This window comes from Amblyomma americanum, chromosome 10 (genome assembly GCF_052857255.1).
Source record: "Amblyomma americanum isolate KBUSLIRL-KWMA chromosome 10, ASM5285725v1, whole genome shotgun sequence".
Classification (NCBI taxonomy): domain Eukaryota; kingdom Metazoa; phylum Arthropoda; class Arachnida; order Ixodida; family Ixodidae; genus Amblyomma; species Amblyomma americanum.
This window is the reverse complement of record NC_135506.1, coordinates 47106160-47131069: the sequence shown is the minus strand read 5'-3', so window position 1 is coordinate 47131069 and position 24910 is coordinate 47106160. Positions and strand designations below refer to the sequence as shown.

At 44.0% G+C, this 24910-nt stretch overlaps 2 protein-coding genes across 5 annotated transcripts in view; one reads left to right on the top strand and one right to left on the bottom strand.

Moving 5' to 3' along the window:
* LOC144107911 (uncharacterized) overlaps positions 1–16587 on the bottom strand; it is a 37322-nt gene extending 20735 nt beyond the window's left edge. Inside the window, exons 1-6 of one of the 2 annotated variants that reach the window (XM_077641141.1) lie at positions 16506–16587; positions 14609–14840; positions 8593–8664; positions 4990–5088; positions 1867–1959; positions 1189–1311 (exon numbers count right to left, since the gene is read on the bottom strand). In XM_077641141.1, coding sequence (XP_077497267.1) covers positions 1189–1311; positions 1867–1959; positions 4990–5088; positions 8593–8664; positions 14609–14750 — 529 coding nt within the window. In that variant the 5' untranslated portion in view covers positions 14751–14840; positions 16506–16587. The remainder of the gene's footprint in view (positions 1–1188; positions 1312–1866; positions 1960–4989; positions 5089–8592; positions 8665–14608; positions 14841–16505) is intronic. The other variant, XM_077641142.1, reaches the window with a different exon arrangement.
* Positions 1–24910, top strand: part of LOC144107912 (uncharacterized) — a 65215-nt gene that overhangs the window by 31674 nt on the left and 8631 nt on the right. Inside the window, exons 4-5 of one of the 3 annotated variants that reach the window (XM_077641143.1) lie at positions 3353–3418; positions 4693–4851. In XM_077641143.1, coding sequence (XP_077497269.1) covers positions 3353–3418; positions 4693–4836 — 210 coding nt within the window. In that variant the 3' untranslated portion in view covers positions 4837–4851. Of the gene's footprint in view, positions 1–3352; positions 3419–4692; positions 4852–10082; positions 11289–24910 lie in introns of those variants that run through there. The other 2 variants (XR_013309434.1, XM_077641145.1) reach the window with 2 other exon arrangements.

Genomic DNA, 24910 nt, shown 5'->3' with positions numbered 1-24910 from the left:
CTTGCTGGCGACGATTTGCGCCTGTATTTGCGCCAAAGTTGTGCTTTCACTGTACACGCTAGACAGCAAGGTCACCGCAATTAGTTGGAATACTTCCCACGCTTCTTTGACAGGCCCGGCGGAACCATGTTATCCACAACACAAGTGTGCACCACACAGCTCGTCAAACACGCTAAGATAAGGCACTTTTCGTTAAAAGCAGCGGAACCACCGGACGCAATCATAAAACGGCAAACGAATGTAACTTCGTGATGACTGAGCGCCACTCAGTCGACGCGGTCAGAGAAACCCAAGTGACGAAACAGCGAATGGCGAACGTGAGACCTGCCGCGGTGGCTCAGTAGTTAGGGCGCCCGACAACTGATCAGGAGTACCCGGGTTGGAACCTGACCACAGTGGCCACGTTTCGATGGAGGCACAACGCAAAGGCGCCGAAAGTATGTCAAGCCAATCCAACTGCAGCGCAAATCCACCTCAATCCAAGATGGCGCCTTTTGCGCTGGTGAAAAGCCGATAAGATGGCCAATTTTGTCCTGCAGGCGACTGAAATTAGTCCGAAAAATCGAACTTTTGTACTTTTCAAGTCCGAAATATCCATCGCAAATATGTATGCGCTTCTGTGGAGTGACTGATGGTGGGTGCCTCATCGAGGTCTGAAATATCCTACAAGTCCGAATTATTGGAGTCCAAATTACCCGTCGGCTACTGTATTTTGTTAATAAAACCAAGGTGATCAGACGCTGACAGTCGTTATAAGTTTCCTTAGTAAAGATAAGATACTAGTCTCACTAATAACCATTTCGGACATTGAGGTATTAGAATGATTCGTAGTCGCAGGGACTGAATAAACTTCTTGAATAAAGACTGAGGTGAATGCGTCGTTAAGAGCTTGTGCGCTTTCAGCCACAGGAACACTGCCTCCTTCAGCATTGGTAAGTTATATCAGGATGATTCAAAGGGTTGATCGTCTGCCAGAACTTACGAGGGTTATTCTTTAACATTGATGGTAAATCGTGGGTGAAGAAATGGCAACGAGCAGATTTAAGCGCCGTATGATAATCTTTATCACACTTTTATCTTTATTGCACAGTGCTCAACTGAGCTTCCACTGTCACTCTGTCTAACACACCTTCATTCAGTGCACATGCTACATATGTGTCACGGCACACAACAATCAAATAGGCTCACCGTTTGCAAGACTACTGACAGCTGTAGCAGGGACAGCCGGCAAGTTTGATGCTGCTGTCTGCTGGCAGCTCATCGTGAGTGTGGCTGTGGCTGTTGGGTAAGGAAGAGGCATCAGAAGGGCACCTGCATTAACACAAAGCCACGGAGAGCTTGGCACTGAATAGTCACCTTAATTAAATGCCCCCAACTTCCTTACACACGCAGCTGATTCCTACCTTTCTACTCTTACACACCGCTAACTGCAAGCAAGCCTGACATAACAACAGGGTGTTAATGGTCCAATGTTTAAGGGAATCACCCAAGGTAGCGTAGATTTGTAATAAGGTAGTAATTAGCATCAACCCAAGCACAGCCATATGGCAAGAATGGAAAGCTATACAGCTTTTTTTGAAACCTTGTAGCTGAAGAAAAATTCATCCCTGGCCCCACGTTCAAACCTGGACCAGGAAGAATTTTTCTTCAACTACGAAGAGTCTGTGGAAGCCGTATAGCTCTGATTTGCAGCCATACGGCACTGTATGCTAATGAGCAAGTACAGTATGTTAAATCCGGTGCCAACCACTGTGCTTAGAAATTTCCAACCAGGCTTCCAGTGCTGCAAAAGCATCATACAGCGCACATATTAAACACAAGGGCTAAGCACAAGTTTGGCAGCATACGGCAGTTAAGTAGGTGCACCGTGTGCAGGTGTGTCCCAAGCCATGGCTTCATTCATCACCAGGCTCGTCTCCACTGGCAGGTGGCAGCTCACTATATTAGTGGCAGCGTCAACTAATTGAACAGAAACATATTTTCAGGGGGTGAGAGTAGCTCTTGCAAGGGCCTGTAGCCACGAAAGCTGCTCACGATTTTGCAAGGCATGTGCTATGACCTTTTAATATATGTTCTTTGACAGGCCACTGTCAGACGTTGCCAAAAATCAAAAATCTTCAGAAGTGAGAATGATCTCTTTTTCTGCAACTACAGGGCTGCAGAGCCACTGCTTCAGCAGGCACGAAAAGGAAACCTCCAGAGCATGAGCAGAACACATCTGGCTATCAGACATATCCTTCGTGTGACAAGCAATAAAAGTGGTCACCGCTGCCAAAGGCTCAATGAAAGATCATTTAAAGTCACCCTAAAGGGAATTACTAAGGCTAGACTAATCAATTTATGTCTTGCATACATCTGTTCTTGTGCAAATATGTACATCAAGCCTCACGTACATAACTTGAGTACATACCAGGTATTACAGGCAAGACACAGTAATTTTCAAAAATAGGCTCTTTGGGTTAAAAATATGGCTTTTGCGGCATGGTATTCCCTGTGTTGGAGGACACCAGAGAATTTTAACAAATCATTTTATGTAGTAGGCTGGTTAACTAATTTTTAATATTTAACTTTCAACTATTACAGTTAGGCACTTAGTTGCAATTAGAGGTTTGTAGCCGGTCATTAGTAATAGCCACATCAGCTTTCAGAATTTCAAAAACATGGTTGCGCTCAGTGCTCTGGCTCGACAAAATTTGGCTTCTTTGACTAGTTATGTGCACTGGAAAGGTTGCTTTGCCTGCATGCTTTCAAAAGCGCATGTACTTTAGAACAATGTAGCCAAATTTTGTCGAGCAACTGCTTCGAGGGTAACAGCGTTTTTGAAAATCTAAAAGCTGCTATGGCTATTAGTAACCCCCGGCTACAAATCTCTAATTATAACTAGGTGCCTAACACTAATAGTTAAAAAGCTCATTATTAAAATTTAGTTAACCAGCTTACTACTTAAAACAATTAACTGGTTTTCTGGTGCCCTCCAACAATGGTAATACTATGCTGCAAAATCCATATTTTTAATCCAAAAAGCCTATTTTTGAATTACTTAGTCTTCCGTGTAACATCTGTTATATGATCATGCACTCAGGTTCCTGCTGGATATAGCTGGTGAAGCCAAGTCAAAGGAGGTTTCCTTTCCATGCTGCAGCCACGTACTTTCTCGACCTTCTGCAGATCAAGCGCCGTTTCGGCACTGGATGGCATCTTGCGATCGTGACACTGTCCCCGCGTGAGGCAGCTGTCATCTGCAGTGCTTTTTGAAATCATACACGCATCAAAGTTTTATTTCCTCTCATGTTGCATAACCTTGTTTGTTAGAAGGTGAGCAACGGATTTATGTGAAACACTAATACGCAAGTCTGGACCTCGAGGAATACACGACCCAATCCAGCAGGCAATGATGCACATTCAAGATTTCATCAAGGTACGGAAATTGAACTCTGCTGCAAGGCATGCACTCTTCAGACATAATATTTAGAAATAAGACTTGCAGACTGTTTGGAGACATTGTGAATGCATCGACTTTGTGGTCAAGGCAGACGCGGCAACAAATTCGCGAAGTAGCACAGCACCAACTCCTAACACGCCTTGTCTACAGTCTCAGTATGCTATTTCTCCATTGACAGAATGCACACATGCAATCATGCCAGCAACTGAGGGCAGTTTCAGGCTGCGCCAAACTCGACACCGTACTGGCTGTCACTTGAAGGCCACTGTCATACACAGCAACATCAGTGGCATGAGCTCTCGGAAGCATGCCTGCATGAAGCATGTCGTGCCTTACAAATTAAGGCACGACAACTACAGAATTCCCAAGTATAATAGAGAGAGACGGGCTAGTTGGTGACTATTAATAGAGTGCATCTTGAAACCGCGAAAAAAAAAAGACAAGGGACGAGGAAGAAACCAGCTATGGAACCCAGATGCTTTCATATTTAATCCCCAGTGTTCTCAACAAACATACACAGGCAATAGAAATTAAGAAATGTGTCTCCCAGAAATCTTTCAAACAAAATGCTAAAGCTTATCTCCTTAGTTGTCTGAATGATTAAAACACTGCGCATACAGAAAGTTTTTAGGTGCCTGTTGTTCTTATCTGTGAAATTTTTATATCACATTATTTCTTCTCTGTATTAATATGTCTTTGCAAAAGTGTGCACTTCATTCTTTCCTTTGTAGAATAGTCCGTTCTGTATATATCAATATGTACGATGTCCGATTCCTTTGCTGCATACTAGCAACTGGGTGCATGGGCCCCGCCAGGGAGAGCATATCTGCCTTTTGCCCCTGTATCCTAGACCTTGTCGTCTGAATAAATGCATATCCACCCACCCACCCACCCACCCATCCATCTCGCGCTCAGTAGGGCTCAAAATGGTTTAATTTGGTTTATAGGTGTTTAACGTCCCAAAGCGACTCAGCTATGAGGGAAGCAATAGTGAAGGGTTCCGGAAAATTCGACCACCTGGGGTTCTTTAACGTGCACTTACATCCCACAGTACACGGCCCTCTAGAACTTCACTTCCATCGAAATTCGACCGTCGCAGCCGAAATCGAACCCGCGTCTTTCGGGCCAGCAGAGTCGCAACATGCATTTGAGCAAGGAAACTTTCGCTAAAAGCACCTCAGTTGGTGGTGGAGTCACGGAGCATCTGCTCAAAAAGGGCATTCTTTTCTTTTTTCTTACCTTTGCAACAGAACTTCCAGCCTTCGGAAGCGGCATCTCCGACTAGCCAGAGAGTTCTCATGAATTCCTGTACTCGAGACGACGTAATAAGTGCATTTCTGATTGACTTGCTATGCCATTTGAGGGGCCACTCAAATCGGGTAATATTTCATTAGCAATTCTCTCAGCAAAGCAGCAACCTTGACGTGCAAGAAAACACTGGTAATGTTCCCAAAAAGATAATCAATCAGGCTAGCATGTCTTATAAAGGATCATTCCGCCCATATGACACACACATGTGGCAACACATGGCAGTCGAGGAGGCTCACCGTGTGCAGGCGTGTCCAGGGCCACTGCTTGCTCAGGCACCATGCTCGTTTCGCTTGGTCGGTGGAAGCTTGCAATGGCGGGGGCAGGGGCAGTGTCCACTGATTGACCAGAAACATTTATGTGGAGGGGTGAGAGTAGCTCTTGCAGGGGCCTGGAGCCACCAAAAGTGCTCACCACCTTGCTAGTCACTTGGTATGACATAATCTTAATATTTCCTCTTTGACAAGCCATGGTTATAGTGCCAAATGTTACCAACCTCCCTTAGACATCAAGAGGTGAGAATGGCCTCAATTTTTCTGCAAGTCTATAGGCTATAGGACCAAAACAAAGATCACTTAAGCATAAATACCAACAGTACACTTTTCGTTACACCTGGCAAATTTGTGAATGTATGGCCTCAACAGCCAAAAGATCAAGGACTTCAGCTACGCCTAAGCTGATGTTTGTACGTCATATCATGTTCTAATTCGTACTTGTAATACATGAAGCATAAATAAAGGAAAACAACACAAAATGGACAGAACGGAGCACACAGCAAGATTACACTCCATCATATGCATATTTAGTTGTTCGTGCTATTTATGCTTAAGGGCACAGGGTAAGGTAAAATTAGAAAAAAATCATTTTTTTTTCTTTTGGAATTTTAGAAGTTTAATTCTTTCTACACATGTTCCATGATCGCACTTTCCTCAGAAAGTCATATTTACGGCTGAAAAACGCTTTTTCCGAAACCAAGTAGTGAGCGGCCACGCCCCCTTTCAGGATTAACGTCAATTTTTTCAACCAAAAAGTCCACCACCTGATTTCAAAACTTGTCTAAAATCAGCTACATATAAAAAATTGTCTGGCAACTATTGTACAGCTCCTCTTTTTTAGCCAAGACAATCCTGAGACGCTTTGCATGTTTTTTCCACGTTTCTGCAACCTTCATGCAGCTGCGTCCGAGTGCTATCCCTTTCGATCAGTATTGTAAATTGTGCCGGTGTTGGTTGCTGCTGATAAGTTGAGATGCCCAGGGCAAAGAAGGCCTTCGTCAGGCGTGAATTTCACGGCAACCGCTACGCTCATCGTGAAAAAGCAAAAGGATGTCCACGACCGAATGAGATCCCGAACGCCGAACGTGCCAGCTCCTCGACATCGAAGCTTTCAAGATTTTCTCTGTGCTTCCAGGAAGAGGATGTGCTACAGAGCAGCAGCCAATATGCCTTAATGGACATGGACGGCATTTGTGCCGCAATTACACAGATTTGTGTGTGCAGAGAGTGCGGTGGAAGTGTTGAGTTCATCGAAATTGTGACAAAACGGGTAGGTGTTGCAAGCGTTTACAGTTTGAACTGTGAAGTGTGTAGTGCCGCACAACGATTTCAGACGTCGAAGAAAACTACTTCTGGCCTCTATGAAGCCAACCTCAGGTTAGTGTATGCCTTGAGGTCCATCGGTAAGGGAATGGCTGCAGGAAATATACTCTGTGCTATGCTAAACCTTCCTAAGCCGCCGACAAAGTTTGCGAAATACAATCAAGAGCTTCTAGGTCACATCGAAGCTGCTGCTCAGGAGTCGATGAAAAGGGCAGCTGACGAAGCTGTGCAGCTGAATGAGGGGGATAAAGACATCGCAGTTGCTCTTGATGGAAGCTGGCAGAAGCGAGGCCATACTTCCAATAACGGCATAGTCTCTGCGACCAGTGTAGACTCTGGGAAAGTGCTGGATGTGGAGGTTTTGTCTAAACGTTGTCCAAAGTGCAGCATCAAGGGTACAAACAGTGACCCCCTTCATAGAGAGGTGTGCCAAAGCAACTACCAAGGCACCAGCGGTGGAATGGAAGTCGCAGGAGCACTGAAAATTTTCGGCAGGAGTGAGGAGCTTCACGGCGTTCGATACGTCAAATACCTTGGGGATGGTGACAGCAAGGCTTTTATGGCTGTGAAGGCACAAATGCCATATGGTGATTCCGTTGAAATATCCAAGGTTGAGTGCATAGGGCACGTGCAAAAAAGGATGGGTACAAGGTTACGAAGGCTAAAAAAAGAAAACAAAGCAGGAAAACTCTCTGATGGAAAGAGCCTCTCGGGCCGAGGCCGACTGACTGATGCAGTAATAGACAAGCTCCAGACGTACTATGGTTTGGCCATCAGAAGAAATGTAGGAAACCTGGATGAAATGCGAAAGGCCGTTTGGGCAACCTTCTTCCACTTATCGGCCACAGACGATGACCCATGCCATGGACTTTGCCCAAAGGGACCTGATACGTGGTGTGCCTTCAACAGAAGTCAGTCAGAGGGCAAGCCATTTTTCGACAAGGAGAGTTTGCCTGCATCTGTCTTGGAGGCTATCAAACCCATTTATAGGGAGCTATCGAAGGCTGAGCTCCTAGAGAAGTGCCTGCATGGGCGAACTCAAAATGCAAATGAGTCGTTCAACCATGTTGTTTGGGAACGCGCGCCAAAGAATGTGTTTGTTAGGCTTCGGACCCTACGGATGGCAATACTGGATGCTGTTCTTTCATTTAATGATGGTAGCATCGCACGGGCCAACGTTTTGAAGGCGTGTGGATTGAACCGAGGGAGCAACACCATCAAGTGGCTGAGGGAAGCTGACCATAAGCGCATGTACTTTGCGGACCGAGCAACACGACAGCTTACAAAAGAGGCCCGACAGTCAAAACGACAAGCCGAAAAGCGAAAAAATGATGGCGACAGAGACTACGAAGCAGGGGGCTATTAAACCAATTACTATGGAGGCATTTCTGCGAATAAAAAATGGTTTTTCACATCTTTTTTCTCTTTACGCTCTATTATCTCAAAACAGTGTTTTTTCTTACAAAGGTACCATTATTTCCAATGCCTTTCAAGACAGACGGCTGATTTTTTTTTTGCAATCATCTACATAAGTGTTGCCAACTACTGAACTAGAATTAAGCAATTTCACTGAGCAGTTATTCTGTTATGAATTTTGAAATGTGCAAAGAAAGGCCAGATTTGTGTACTACCGGAAAAATTTTTATTAAAAATCAAATTTTCAACACATTTCAAATATTCTAGTTCAGTAAAAAGAGCACAAAATTTGGCAAACAATGATATATGTATTATTAGGCTACTGTTATTAGTTAGTGAGAAACATGTACCTCAACATGGCCTAAAATGCATGGGAAGTATAGGGCTTACCCTGTGCCCTTAATGTCTTGGAAACATGAATTTGAATTGGATATGAAGGCCTCTGCTGCACAAGTGCATCCCTGCCAGTCTTGACATTTTCACACAACTTAAAGTGCAGCTTTGCCCCATAATGACAAAGGTGTTCACAGGAAGCAAAACATTTTGAGGAAATATAGGTTTGAACACTCTAGGCTCCTAGGATCTAAGAAGCAATAACGAATAATTGCACACCATGCAGCAGCAGCGGTGACAACAAAATAAGCGATGCTACAACACTGCCTTTTTCTAACACAGAACAACTGACAAGTGCAATGCACGTTCTGTTGAGTAAGCTAAGTTTCAGAAGGCTAAGTTCATTAGACCAAGTTTACTTCAGACTTGTCTCATTGCGTGTTCAAGCAGATGGGTTAAAAGACTGCATACATTACTGAAAAGCAGTCATCTTACCGAGTAATGCTTCGTTTCCCTGCAAATCTCGCAGCACATCAAAATTGGCCTCTTCAGCGACAGGTACCACTTCTGCTAACAGAAGAACAAAATTATTGCAGGGTTACCACTGCATACAATCAAGCAGCAAAAGGTGCAAATTAAGTTGCTTCTGCCACTGGTAAAGTGGTTCAAGCTTTTGTTCTTATTGCCACACCATATGGGGGGCATCTGCTACATGCAGATGCAGAGCAAGCTAGTAGGCTCTCTGGAGGTGATGCTACTGTTTGTTGTTAAGAGTGGCAGTGCCGCTCGAGAAGTAAATCTGCAGACTGAACATGAAGTTGTTGCAGCCACTGTTCTTCATTTTAAAACCATAGTGGTATGTTCCATCTATCTTGAACCACATATAACACTAACACTTGAGGATGTGGACGCACATTTAAAACTACCAGAGCCATATCTTTTGGGTGGAGATTTTAATGCTCCTTCGTCCTTTTGGGGAATTGAACAAACTGACAGCAGAGGTCACATTTTAAAATATGTTATACAATGCAATAATGTCTGTCTACTGAATCCAAAAAAGCCCACATACTGCTCCCCATGTATTGGAAAAACTAGCCCCTTAGATTTATCTTTTAGTTCACCATCAGTTTTTAGAGATTTTAAATGGGATATCCTGGACAACGTTTATGCAAGTAGCCATTTGCCGGTAATTATCAGCATACCATCCTCACCTTTAATCATCCCAAGCAAACCTCACTGTTGCCAGCCACACTTATCCGACTGGTCACTCTTTCAAGAAAAGGCCAGCCTGGATAAAATATTTTCCGATAACCTTGGCGTCGACGAACTCAAAGAAATATTCACAACCTGTATCATAGCTGCTGCGTGCCTAGCAATTCATCAGTCTTCGGTGGTGTAAGACAAAACCACAAGGTTTGGTATACACAAGAATGTAGAGAAGCAAAGAAGGAACAAAATAAAGCCTGAAGATTTTTTCAATACCCACCACAGGAAAACCTTATCAATTTTAAAAAGGCGAGAGCAAGATCACGGCACATACGTCACAATGCTGACAAAACTTCCTGGAAGAACTATACCATGTGTTACAGGGAAGACCAAGTAATTTTCAAAAATAGGCTTTCTGGGGTAAAAATATGGCTTTTTCAGCATAGCTTACCAGTGTTGGCGGAGACCAGAAAACCAGCGAATTGTTTTAAGTAGTTAAGCTGATTAACAATTTATAATTATTACCTTTTTAACTATTAGAGTTAAGCACCTACTTGCAATCAGAGATTTGTAGCCGGTCGATCGTAATAGACATTACAATTTAGAAAACGCAATTTCCCTTGACGCTGTGGCTCGACAAAATTTGGCTTTTTTGACCATGTTTTCGAAAGCGCAAGTATTTTGGCATGATGTAGCCAAGTTTCGTATTAGTTCCTTCCCTTGGCAGCTGCGGTAGCGGAGACAACGGCCGTGCTATATCTTCTGCCCATATTTTGCAGCATCGCTTTCTACAGGAGGGCTTGCAGCTCCCATGGCCAGACTTTGTTGCCGAGTGCAGCACAGGACTGCACCATCACTGCCGTCTGGGAAGGTGGCCATCAGCCATTGGATGCCCCGGCGTGACGTCACATTGACTGAGGCTACATATTCTGAGACAGTTTCGTCCAGCGCCACTTGGCAGCTGCGGTAGCGGAGACAACAACCGTGCTATATCTTCTGCCCATATTTTGCAGGTTTGCTACCAGAAATTTTCATTTACTGCATGTAAAACTATTCAGTGTGAATCCGCTACCATATTGCTGCCAAGCACTTTGTTGCGCGTTTTGTTTTGGAGCTGGTTCGCATTTTGTTTGTCAAAGTCTGAGAAATGACCAAAGAGCTTCAGAAAATGTTTGAAGACATGAAGCGTGAAATAAAACAAGGGTTTCGCGATATGAGAGAAAGTATCAAGCGAGACCTCAGGAAAGATATCAGAGAAATTAAGACCAGCATGGGCGTTATTAACAAAAGCTATGAAGAAATAAAAGATTCTGTTAAAAGAATTGAAACAGAGAACAAGGATCTGAAAGAAACAATAAGAACGCTGCTAGAGGAACGTCAGGCTCTGTGTGCACAGGTAAAGGAACAAGAGTCCCGACTTATGCAGACCGAGCAGCACTCACGGTGTTTCAACATTGAAATTAAAGGAGTGCCACAAATAGAAAATGAAAACTTGCAAGAACTAACGAAAAACCTGGCTCAAGAAATTGGCATGCCACTGGCGGACGCTGACATTGAGGTTTGCCATCGTGTTCAAACTGTCGGAAATGCTGCCTCCCCTAACATAATTGTGCAGTTTACACGCAGAGCTGAGCGTAACTCTTTCCTGGAAAAAGCTAGAAAGTGCAGGCTTACGGCAAATGACCTGGCGTTAGAACCGAACAACGACATCTTTGTGAACGAGCACCTGTGCCCAGCCATGAAACGTCTCTTTGGTGCTGCAAATGCAGCGAAAAAAGCGCAGGGTTGGAAATACGCTTGGGTCAAGAATGGAAAAATGGAAAAGAATGGAAAGCGTAAAGTGCTTGCACTTATCTAGCTTTGTTGTCCAACAATTATGGGTTTTCTGCCGCAAGAAATTCAGAAATTGGTTCTGACCAAAAAGCCACCCCTATCCTTTTTTCACCAGAAGTTCGCTCTTTAAAAAATAAAGAAAGTGAAATGAATGCTTTGCTAGATCTTTTCGGAGTATCATTCACGGTGTTAATGCTCACTGAAACATGGTATGAAGATGAATCGGCTGTATTTCAATCACCTGGTTATCAATGTTTCTTTCGCAATCATCAGGACAAGAAAGGTGGGGGTGTTTCTATTCTTGTAAAAGAGAATATTATCTGTGATACTGAAGAAAGTTTCTGTGCTGTCACACCTGATTTTGAAGTGATTACTCTACACCATCTTAATAATCTGTTTTGCCTGGTGTACAGGCCACCGTCTGGTACTTTTAGCCGATTTTTGGCCTTCTTAGACGAAGTTTACAAATATGTTGTGGAACAGAAAGTGAATATCTTTTTGGGTGGAGACCTGAACGTGAACATGCTTATACCTACGCCTAACCAAAATGAACTCAGCCTTACTCTTTCTGCATATGGGCTGTCCAATGTTATCACTTATCCAACACGGATCACAGAACAAAGCTCTACTTTATTGGATGTTTTTATTACTAATATTAGCACTGACACAATATTCGCTGGAACTACGTATACTAGCATGAGCGACCATCTGGGAATTTTTCTATTAGTAGATAGGCCCTTTCCGATCAAGTGGAATAGAGAGCAAACTACTTATCGCCAAGTAATTAATCCTGCTCGCCTTGAGTCATTCCGGTGCGCAGTTGAACAGCAAACATGGAACTCCGTCTACACATGGAGTGATAGTAATACTGCATATTCAAAATTTGTAAGCATATTTAAAGATATATACCACCTACATTTTCCGTTAGTGCAAGTGAAGAAACCGAAGAAAGCGCGAAAACCCTGGTTAACGCGAGAGTTGTTGAATATGATTAAGCATAAAAATGCGTTATTTGCCAAATTTGTAAGAACAAAAGATTTAACGATACTTGCACAGTTTAAGACCTATCGAAATAAAGTTACATCTAAACTAAAGCAGGCTAAAGATTCTTTCTTAATAAACATGTTCCGTGATGAATACGCACAACGTCCAGATATTGTATGGCGCAATTTGAACTTGTTGTTGCATCCCAGCATTAATGCATCTAGACTTGATGCCCTTACGCATGACGGAAAGCTACTCTCCGGTACTTCTTTGGCAGATGCTTTTAACCGTTTCTTTATTGAACAAAGTAGTGTAATTAACCAGAATGTGAGTATCTGCCGAGATTACGCTCAGTACGTACAAGGAAACGATAGTACGCAGTCCCTCTTTTTAGCCCCAACTGATTCAGCCGAAGTTTTCGCTTGCATAAATAACATCAAAAATATCAAATCACAGGACTCGAATGGTATGCAAATACTGCCTGTCAAGTATGTTCTCGACGCCCTTGCCCTGTTATTACCTACATATTCAACTTAATTTTATCCACTGGAATTTTCCCTAAGGAAACACAGATTGCCCGAGTGGTGCCAATATTTAAGCGTGGAGATAAAAATTTACTCAATAACTATCGACCGATTTCCCTACTTCCTGTGCTTTCTAAGGGCATTGAGAAAATAATCCATACCAAAATAACTTCATATTTTGATTACAATCGCTTATTCCTTGACTTTCAGCATGGCTTTAGGAAGCATAGGTCTACTGAAACGGCACTTCTAAAACAAAAAGAAATTATAATACAGGCATTTAGAGAAAATAAACTCACTATTGGTATTTATATCGCTTTTACTAAGGCATTTGATCTCATTAATCATGATGTCCTTCTTTTTAAATTAAATAGGTATGGTGTACGTGGTGTAGCGCCAACTTTATTAGAATCCTACTTATCACAAAGAGCTCAGTATGTAGATATAAACACAGCAACTTCTTCTACTCTCCCTATAACATCTGGAGTGCCTCAAGGAAGCATACTTGGGCCATTACTGTTCTTAATTTATATAAATGATATTTGCTACAGCACAAGTAGCGCTCATGTAGTATCATATGCTGATGACACATCTTTCTTTATCACAGGTACTTCCGAAACAGATGTCGAAAAACAAACAAACAATGCACTTATTCAACTCAGTTTATGGGCAGAAGCAAATTATCTGCGAATAAATCCAGTGAAGACTAAAATTATGTTGTTCCGTCCTAAGGGAAAGAAAATATCGCGACCTATCAAAGCCGTATTCAATAGCCAGCCTATAGAGCTCGTTGAGTCCGTAAAAACACTGGGAGTTACCTTTTCAAGCAATTTAACTTGGAATACACATATTGATTACATACGTTCAAAGGTCGCCTCAGCCCTTGGTATACTCGCGCGGTTTAGGTACATTCTTCCAATAAGGGTAAAGATCATACTTTACAATGCGTTAGTACTTTCTCATTTGCAATATTGTAACATAGTGTGGGGCACAGCAGGCATAACAAATCTTAACAAGATACACCTGCTTCAGAAAAAAGCAGTGAGATGTATTGCCAATGTACCACTCTTTTCTCCCACCAGGAATATTTTTGTAAAGTATGAAATCCTTCCAATATTTGCGTTATATACTTATAGACTGCTATCATGTTACAAATCTCACCTAAAACACCTCGACAACCTCATCATTTTGCTTGCACAACTCAGAGAAAACGCCAGCTGCCGTGACACAAGACACTGAGAAATTTGGTTTACCCCAACACCAAGAGCCTATTATGTGAATCAATCCTTATGTTATAACCTTCCAATTCTGCTGAACAGATTAAACGAAGAAAATTTTGACATAACCCGAAAATCAAAACACAAAATTCGGGAATACTGTCGGGAGAATTCTTTTCCTTGAGAATTTCAGATGCAATCTTTCTGATTATTATGCACCATCTTTGTATGATTATCTATGACCTTTTCATCACATCACATTTTATTTTGTCATTTTTGCATGATGTGCATAGGTGGCCTGCGAAGTGTTGATTTATTTACTTTTGCTTTGTATGTATGTATGTTTGTTGTATGTATAGCCGTCGCTTTTCCTCCTGTACTGCCGGATATGTAAAGGAGCCGGGACCATTGTCAAGCTGTCGCCACAGCTTTTAGCCCCGGCTCCTCCTTTGTAAGAAAGGAATAAACTTCAACTTCAACACACAAACCTTTCGTTTGGCGCATGATGGCCTTAGTTGCCTATGTTTCATTAAACACAACACAACACAACATTTGGGTAGCATACACATTTTATGCATAGTGTGTTACCTTAAAAATTACACACTGGTTTGCAAGTAGTAAATATATAACAAAACAAACAATCCCCTTGAAAGACGTGCTAATGAGCTAATTTATAAAGCACAACCATGAAGATGTTTATGCAAACAACTGGCAAATGATAGTTCAAAAAACAACAGTTTAACATACCAGCTCGGAATATTTTGATCAGCATCACTTCCTGAAGCTGCCTGTTCAGTTTGACGACTGAGTCCATTTCTAGCTTCTGACACCGAAGTTTGTCCTCAAAAGATTTAACTTTAACTTCCAGAAGCTGGACTTTGTCTTGCATGTGCTGGGCGTCCAGGGCAGCTTTCGGGAAGAGGAGCTCTTCCTCTACCGCTCGGTGGGTCAGACCAATGGCCTGCTTGTCTGCCTTTGCCTAAACCACAATCAGCCACATTTGATTTTTCACTCCCTATAGAAACAGGAAATCGCAGTGTGCAGTGCATATTAGAATACCAAGACGCATCACCTGAAATGTCCTTACGGAAGTCAAGCAGGTGCCTTTAGAGATCAACGTCCCTTTCATCTACAGAGCATATCTCGTGCAGGTTAACACATGAAGGAAAGAAAGCTTATGAAAGGCCTTCACTATCCGAGCTGTATGCTAAAAAAACGCAAGAAGTCATGTGCCTTCACAAGGACTACTCGGAGCCTTTGGCCGATGGCACAGTCCATGGTAACGCTTGGTGCAATGGCGTCATCTGCTGCACTGTCTGCTGTGCATGCTCAAGCATGCTGAGATGGCGGCCAAGTAAAGGGGGGAGCCTTTACATCCGGTTGAAAGAAATGCTACGTAACCGCCTCTCCTGAGTTCTGTCCTTCCTCTGCGGGCTAACGTGAATGTTTTGCCGAACTGTGTGAAACAGCTCTACCGAACATGCTAATGCAAAGCTACAAATGTCAGTTCATTTAATGCTGTCGAACGAAAGGAATACAAAATAATTTATGAGGTTTAAATTCCCAAAACATCTTGGGCTATGAGTGACGCTGTAGTGGAGGGTTATAGATAATTTCAACAACCTGGGGTTCTTTATCAAGCGCTGACATCGCATAGTGCATTGGCATCTAGCATTTCGATGCTCATCTCTTTCAAGGCCAGTCGCCGAGCATCATCAACACTTAAGCCACCAAGACAGCTTGCAGGGAATAGAAAAGCAGACTGTTGCAGGCAACCCTTTGTTGTTGGGGACCAAACAAGAATCTACCTAAAGCAACAAAGTGCATTCACTCAATTTTTGCTTGCAAGAATGCCGGCAATGTAGCACTTCTCATGCCTAATGTATACACATAATGCAGTTACTACTTTCATTTCAAAGATTATCTGTACTGGAAGCAAAGAACCGGTAACATCTATTTTCAACAAACAGCTGCAAGCGTAACTATACCCTGTTTGGATTCTAGGAATTGTTGATCGTTGGGGCTGCATGTATGCTAAGAAAGCAGAGACTGGCACTCATCTTTGCATGCTCATGCTTGTAAAAAAATAGCTTGGTTGCCATAAAGAGCTATCAGCGACTGTAATGTTCCACCCACCTAAATAATCTTGGAAATAAAAATAACCATGTAGTCACAAGCAAAACAAATCGAACTGCTCTCCAGGTACTGTCATTCGGCGCAAACATACCAAGACATTATCTCGGCAACAGCGGCCAACGGTTCGTGGAGTTGGCGTCAGTCCATGCTACTCTGTCGAGCGCTCGTGTTCAATTTCATTTTCTCGTTCCGCAGCACACCACCCAGCGCTCTTGTCTACAGCATCATAACTACGCGTACGCACGGTCGCAAAATGTACTTATAATTTCAAAGGCTGCGGTGCTTGGGCTAACATGTACGGCTTAGAGAGACAAACAGAGACGTTAATCGCAAATGACGATATTCCAACGAGCCCAATCCCAACCCCAAACACTTCTTAGCAAAATGTGCACATCTGATGAGTATCCAGCCCTTCAAACACAGCTGGTGCAAAGGAGTCAGAAACAATTAAACATGCGATTTCGCAGATTCAACCACTGTCTACTGACAGCGACAACCAGCAGCTAACCTTTTTCGACGGCGCTTCGTTGTCCTATCTGCGGGGACGCTTGCGGCGGCTCCTTCGCCACTCGTGCATCTCTTCTTCTGTTTCTGAAATTTTTGCACATCAGGACAATCACTACATTGTTGCCATGCAAAAGGCCAGTTCCAAGATCCAAACTCCTTACCTGTCATTTGAAGTATGCAGGCATTGTAATAACCGGGGCGGGTCGAATCATCCCCTTCCCAAAAGGCCTCATAAATTTTCGTTTTATCGTAATCAGATATATCTTTCGGCTTGAAGTTTTTCAAACAATCATGCCGCACAATATGTCTCTCATTCTCATACCTTATTAAGACAAACATTGCGAGGACAAGCAAAACACGTGCAAAAACAGTCGCTTGCCCACACGTGTGCTCAGGCGTCGCCGCTGATCAAAACAGACACCGAGGTAGTCGTGCGTCGTGCAGTGCGGAGCACCATTAGCTCGTTTCTAGTGAACGCCAACAGCCGTCGATTGAGGACGCTGCTCACAGGAAGTGAGACATGGAGCAACCACCCTGTAACCCAGACTACGCACGGGAATATTGCTATAGAACAGAGGGCAGCAGAAAGGGATGTGGAATTGGGGCATTCATTCATAAAAGTATGAATTTTCTAAGGATTAGACTGGGATGCAAGGAACATTTATGGCTAAAAGGAACAGTGGCAGGCAAGCAAACACTCCTTGGCTTTGTATACCTGTGGACAGGGACTAATGCCAAAGAGGAAAACAGGAAAATGTTAGAATGTATTGCAAGCGACATTGATGAGCTAGGAGGACAGGGCGAGATAATTATATTAGGCGACATGAATGCACACATAGAAGACCTGGATGGGTACACGGATTCGACAGGAAGCAAGCTGCAGGACATGTGTGACAGGCATGATTTCGTTGTATGCAACAGCACTGAGAAGTGTGAAGGGCTCATAACATGGGAGGCGGGGAGTCTGCACTCGACGATAGATTATGCACTAATGTCACAGAGGATGTATAATAGATTAGGGGTAATGAGCATAGATGAAGATGGTTCCAGAAGTCTAGGTAGTGACCACAAGCGTATCAAGTTGAGCTTCAGAAGAAAAGCAATGTAGGACTGAAGCAAGATCAACAATCAGGGGGAAATTTTTACTCAGAAAAGCAATTGGAAGCAGCAGCCAAACAAATCGAGAAAGTAATTTTTGAGGATAGTGAAACAGAATGGACTTATACCAAATTAACTCGATTACTGGAGCTAGAGCTAGCTAAGGTGCGAGTAAAGCTAAAAGGGAAAAGATGCAAACCCAAGAGTTGGTGGGATGAGGAGGTCAAGAGGGCGATAGATAAACGTCAGGAAGCGTCCAAGGAACACAGATATGCCAAGAAGAAGGGGGAACCAGAAGTTGAAGTAGACAGAAAATGGGATACCTTCATAAAGTGTAGAAGGAAATCATCCTATTTGATTAATGAGAAAATTTGAAGAAAGGGTGCCCAATGGATGTCAAAAGTAAATAAAAAGGATAGAAAAGCAGCTCAAAAATTCTGGAAGCATCTAAATGCAATGAGTAATAAGACTAGGCTAGGAAAAAGGTTTATTGTTACAGATGAGGGTATTCGACTAGAAGGGGATGAAGCAATAAAACACATAGGAACAAGGATGACGGAAAAAGTTCAGCAAAGCACGTGGTACATAATTTATCGAAGGAGGATAGACCGGTTACAGCAGTAGCTTCACTTGAGCAAGGAGAGTGGGAAAGGGCAGAAAACAAGGTTCGTAGTGGCACATCATCAGGACCAGATGGTATCCCGATTATGTTGATAAAGAAGTTAGGACCAAAATCCAAGCAAACATTAATACAGGTAGTGAACAAAATGATAGTGGATGAGAAAGACCCCGATGAATGGCGATTAAGTAGAATGAACATGATATACAGTATTGTGCGTTTTTATCGCTGACACATTCAAAAATTTCCCCGCCTCAACCGCTGGCTCATTTGCGGTGAAACTGCACACAGAGCTTGCGTATTATGGTAACTTTTGTATCGTAGCAAGTTTGACAATGGTACTTACTTAGTTCAGGCGCACATGATGCGAAAACGTAAGCATCTACGAGAGATCGGCGAGCCAAAACCCGCAGACGACGCTTTTTCGCTGAAAACCGGCAGTGGCGCCATCTGTTTTCGGTAGCGGAAAGCGTCCCGACTAGGCAGCCGAGGCGAGCGTTGCAAACAATGTTCTTTGAAAGGTAAAGCCTCGTTAAATCACCTGTTCTGATATTTTTCCCGCTCAGTTAGCCGAAAATGTTGTAAGCGCTTCAGTTGAAGCAGACGAAACGGCCGGAACGGCATATTCAAAGGGCCCGCGCTCCTTGCAACGCTCGCCTCGGCGGCCTAGTCGTGACGCTTTCCGCTGCCGAAACCAGATGGCGCAACTGCCGGTTTTCAGCGAAAAAGCGTCGTCTGCGGGTTTTGGCTCGCCGATCTCTCGTAGACGCTTACAGCCCCAACTCGATGGACGCATCCTACGCGTACCGGCTGAGCGCCTACGCGCACGGGCGTACGCTGGATCCTGTCTGCGCATGCGCAAAGCGAGACGCGCGCGCAGGAGCGCGCGTTGCTAGACATCTGTTCATGTCAGATATTTTCGGCCCTGGCGACGCGCTGGCGCACGCGCCGGAAGTGGCTCGCTGGTTTGTGGCCAATGAGAGGGCACAGTTCCCGCTATATCCGGAATGAGCCTCCGTGGCGCGCCGACTGATTTTTTTTTTGTCAACGAGCTGCGACAGCCCCCTGCGCAAACATGTCGTACCTAATAAGCAATGAAAAATTAATCGCTGCTGTTGAGAGGCGCCGCTCGCTGTGGCTTGCCAGCCACAAACACCACAAAAATAAGCTCGTTACAGTAAAGCGTCCTGGAAGGAGGTGGCGGCGGAAATAATGCCGGGAACACCATGTGAAGGTAAGCAGGCACATTGCTCATGACGAGCACTTCATGATTGTAATGTTCTTAAGATTCCTCATGTTTCAATCACGCAGAGAACGTTCACCACATTCAGAAGCGGTGGAAATCTCTCCACGATAAGCACTGAAATACGTGCCAGTTTGAATGAAAAGCTACTATTAAAACTGCAGTTCAGTTTATATATTACATAACTTGCCTTGCTACTTTCAAAATCTAATGGTGTCTTCGACTGGTCGCTCCCGCGATCCGGGTAGGATCTGGCAGAGTGGGAGCCGCTCTCGCTCTGAGCGCATAGCGAGACTAGTCAAGCCGAATGGTCAGCGAGTTTTTATAGCGGGAGCGCAGGAGGCAGAAGGGGGACGTAACTTCCGGAACCACTACGCGGCACCGCTGCTGACGTCAACAGTAGCCGCACGTAAGGTCCCTTGATTACCTTTAGCCGCACGTGGCCGCACACAGTTTGCAACGCAGTCGATCGCTACCCCGGCTCTCCGTCCCACGGGTCGTTCATTTTTCGAACATCGCCTTGTGGATAGTATTGTCGTCCTCGTCGGAGCTGCTGCTGGAATCGCTGTTGTCATGCGACAGCAACACAGACCGCGTTCATAGCATAGTTATCCGGCGTCTCGGACATTTTGCCTCACACAGCGCGGCGCCCGCAGAACAAAACACAGCAAGGACGCTACTACTGCGTCAAAAGCCCACACTTGCTTCTGCCTACGCGCAGGGGACGCCGAGGCCTCGCACCCCTTTCGCGAAATGGTGGAAGTGGCTCTGTCACGTGGACTCATCTCGGAGCCGCTCCGACTTATTTCTCGGAGCGCGTCAAAGCGCTCTGAGCTGGAGGCGAGCGCTCAGAAAGAACCAGCCGAATGTAGTCAGAGCGGCCGGTTTCGACCAGCCGAATGTGCGGTCGCCTCTCAGAGCGCTCTAGAGCGATCTAAAGCGACCAGTCGAAGACACCATAAAGATTTCAAGTGGCAGTCTAACTGTTTTGGCCAGTTCCAATCTATGAGGTCTAGCAACAACGTGCTAGTGCGCGCACGAGCGCGAGTCAGCGACAGGCTATGGAGGTGCACACCACTTGCGACGCCCGTCGCGACGCGGCGCTGGGCGCACAGGCGCTCTGCGCGTACGCGTAGGATGTGCCCATCGAGTTGGGGCTCATGTGCGCCTGAACTAAGTAAGCACCGTTGTCAAACTTGCTACGATACAAAAGTTACCATAATACGCAAGCTCTGTGTGCAGTTTCACCGCAAATGAGCCAGCGGTTGAGGCGGGGAAATTTTTGAATGTGTCAGCGATATAATCCCGTGCATTCCTTCCCCCCTTTCCTTTTTCAACTTATGCCTCATGGCACACTTCTCGAATAAAAAAATAAAAAATAAAAACGCACAACATTGTATAAGGGAAAGGGGGACAAAGCAGACGTAAGTAACTATCGTCCCATAACAGTGACATCTGTGATTTACAGGGTGGTGATGCAGATTATAAAGGATAGACTGCAGGCTTGGGTGGAGAACCAGGGGGTGTTAGGGGAACTACAGAATGGGTCCCGGAAACAAAGGAGGTTGGAGGAGAATCTATTTTCATTGGCACAGTGTGTAGAAATTGCGGAAAAGGAACACAGGCCCTTATGGCTAGCATTTCTGGATATTAGGGGAGCCTATGACAACGTTACTCAGGAGCATTTGTGGGACATACTGGGCACATTGGATGTGGAAAGTGGGGTAATTAATCTTTTAAAAGATATATATATATATATATATATATATATATATATATATATATATATATATATATATATATATATATATATATATATATAGAGAGAGAGAGAGAGAGAGAGAGAGAGAGAGGTAACAGAGTGCTCATAAAATGGGAAAAAAATGTATTAGGGCCTGTAGAGATACAGCGGGGGCTTAGGCAAGGATGTCCTCTGTCCCCTTTGTTGTTCATGTTGTACCTGCAAGGGTTGGAGACCAAGCTAGAGGGGAGCGGACTAGGCTTCAACCTATCTTTTTTCAAGCAAGGGGAATGGATTAAACAGACATTACCGGGACTCATATACGCGGACGATATAGTGATAATTGCTGACAACAAGGAAGACCTGCAGAAGTTGTTAGACATATGCAGTACAGAGGGAGATAGATTAGGTTTCAAGTATAGTAAGGAAAAATCTGCAGTCATGATATTTAATGAAGAGGGCGGCGAGCATAGAATACAGGAGTTCGTGCTAAAAGTAGTGAATGAGTACAAGTATCTCGGGGTGTGGATAAATAGCAGTGCTGAGTATCTGACAGAGCATGAAAAATATGTAATGAATAAAGCCAATAGGAATGCAGCTGTCATGAAAAATAGGGCACTGTGGAATTACAATAGGTATGAGGTGGTAAGAGGGATCTGGAAAGGGGTGATGGTCCCAGCCTGACCTTCGGTAATGCGGTCCTGTGTATGAGGCCAGATGTTCAAGCAAGGCTAGAAATTAAACAACGGGGAGTAGGGAGGTTAGCTTTGGAAGCACATGGCAATACACCAAATCAGGGGGTACAGGGTGATATGGGATGGGCGTCTTTCGAGAGCAGAGAGGCTAGCAGTAAGATAGCATTTGAGGAACGATTGAGAAAGATGGAGGAAAAGCAGTGGGCTAGGAAAGTTTTCAGATACCTGTATATAAAGAATGTTGACACGAAATGGAGAAAGCGAACTAGAAAATTGACAAGCAAATATCTGGACAGCAGTAAGGGGGCAAATCAGCAATTATCGGTTAAGAAAAAGGTTAAAGAAACAGAGAGAGCGTTGTGGAAAACAGGGATGCTGACGAAATCGGCACTGGAAACATACCGGACCTTTAAACAGGAAATTGTCAAGGAAAATATCTATGATAATTGTAGGGGAAGTTCTTTGCTGTTTGAGGCCAGGACTGGAGTTCTGCGGACTAAGACGTATAGAGTCAGGTACCAGGAGATAGACACTTTGTGCATTGCGTGCGGAGAGGAGGAGGAAACGGCTGAACACTTGATACTTTTCTGTAAAGGGCTGCACCCTACAGTGGAAAGCAGCGGGGCTGACTTATCCAAGGCATTGGGGTTTAGGGATAGTGAAGGGAAAGTGGATTATAAGAGGTTAGAAGTAACCAAGCGAAGGTTATCTGATTGGTGGCTAAAAGCAAGACAGGAGTAAAATTTCACAAGACATGGCTAGGTGGCTTGAGCCACCGCCCGATTTAAGAGGGCTCACCAGCTACGAGGCAACTCAGATTTGAACTTTTTCGGTCGATAGATGGCAGCACTTAACTACCACAAAAAAAGGAGGGAACTTCTATTTCCCCTCCAGGTGTGTAAATTCTACCGCGTGACCGTATCCATCCATCCAGCTTAGCAGACCATATCGCCTAGCGCAGCCGCCGTTGTCGTGTGCAGCAGTAATTTCTTTGGTCCTAGTCATTTGTTTGGTGCGGGCGCCATCCGATTGTCGCATATTAAGAATATTCAAGGGAAAGCGGTCTTGTAATGGACGGCCATGTGCCATTACACTTCGCGTCGCATGGAATATTGCACTTTGTTTGATGGGAGGTACAAAATGTGAGTTAGTATGTAGATAATTATGGCCTGCACTAAAAATAAAGAAATAAAAGAAATCCGCGACCGCGTATTTTTTACAAGCCGCCGCGCGAGCGGGCTTAAGCACACTCACCGTCGGCAGCGTCCCTAAGCGGCAGCCGCTGGCAGTCATTGCTCCCGATATAACTTCGGCGCTCTCGGTCGGCGCACTAGACAGTATATTCTATGCAGTGTACTCAAGACTTGCTCCTGCACTGACTAGGCATGGCCGATGTGCCCCGCTGGATGTAAACAATGTAGAGAGCACTTTAGTTTTTAAAAATGGCAGAAGTAGCCAAGTGAAGTTTATCTTATAGGTGGCTAAAATCAAGACAACAGTAAAATTTCACAAGTAATGGCTATGTGGCTTGAGCTATGTGGCTTGTTCTACGAATAAGATAAAACTGTTGGTTGACTAGCTGGTATTGACATAGAGTGCAAAAATTATTTGTGGCATAATAGGCTCAAGTATGCCGGCAAAGGGGAAAGACAAAGTTGCGCGCACGGCTTGACTTAATTGCAGCTACGAACCATTACAACACCTGCATTGCCTCCGAGCTGGCACACTCAGTTAAGGCAACAGTACACAAAATGCTCTATCGCATAGAGAACGCTTTCAGCAGCATTGTAATGCACCCCGCGGCAATGGTTTTTCATGCATATGACACATACCCGCACGATAGTACACTTCAAGCTTTATGCACTGGCGAAGAGCGCGCTCAGCCGTTGATCGCCCCACTGCTGCGTGTAATATCTACTACAACCGAATTACGCTGCGCGCAGTTCGTGAGATGTGCGGCTACAATTAAACTACCAGCATATGAAGAAAGCATACCGATGACTTGCTGTGCAACAAGCAGCGATATCGCGCTGCACCAAAACGCTGACAGCAAATATTCGATATCTTCGGAGACAATGCATGTAGCTGCGGTGTAGCCTTCACGCAAAACGATCGAAGCTTGAAATAAGATCAGACCGTTTGCTGCGCACGATCGACAACACCCACGCCCGATGAATTGGTATACATATGCACGGACGTACCATTCGTGTTTCGAGACCTAGAGTATAGCGATAGCCGCATGCAAACAAAAATCGTGTGCAGAATGCACTTCTGTTGATAGTGGTGATACAGTGCCTTTTCTCAGTTTGCTTCAGCTCGCTCCCGCGCTACAGAATATGTAGTGTCGATCTTGTTGTGGTTTCTCTCATCGATACACTCTGTTGCGAAAACAGCATCTGCTGCGACTACAGTCTCTTTTTTTTTGTCGCTGAAAAGCCCGTTTGTTGCGACGACAAAATTATTTTTTGTCACTACACGAATTTCAACAACAGACACGTGAACAACAGAAGACTACAAGATAATTTTTGTCGTAACAACACACTTTTTATCACGACAAAAAAACTTGTTGACAACAAACAAGTTTGTAGTAACGAAAAAAGATTTTGTTGCGACAACAAAAAGTTTGTAGTAACGACAAGGCATTTTGTTGTGACAACAAAAATGTTTGTAGTAATGACAAGACGTTTTGTTGTGACAACAAAAATGTTTGTAGTAACGACAAGACGTTTTGTTGTGACAACAAAAATGTTTGTTGTTACTACAAAAATTTCTGTTATTACGACAACGCAACGATCTTTCCACCAGATATTAAAAATGAATTCAATCTCATTAAACGCCAACATATAGTAGAATTTCTGCATTCTCACAACATTCCACAAAACCACACAACACTCATAGCCAGCATACTGCAGGACCTTATTATAACATACACTTCAGAACACACGAAAGTACAACACAGCAGAACGCAGGATTTCTGTCAAATTTCACCCCTTAACCCTTTACTATGAAA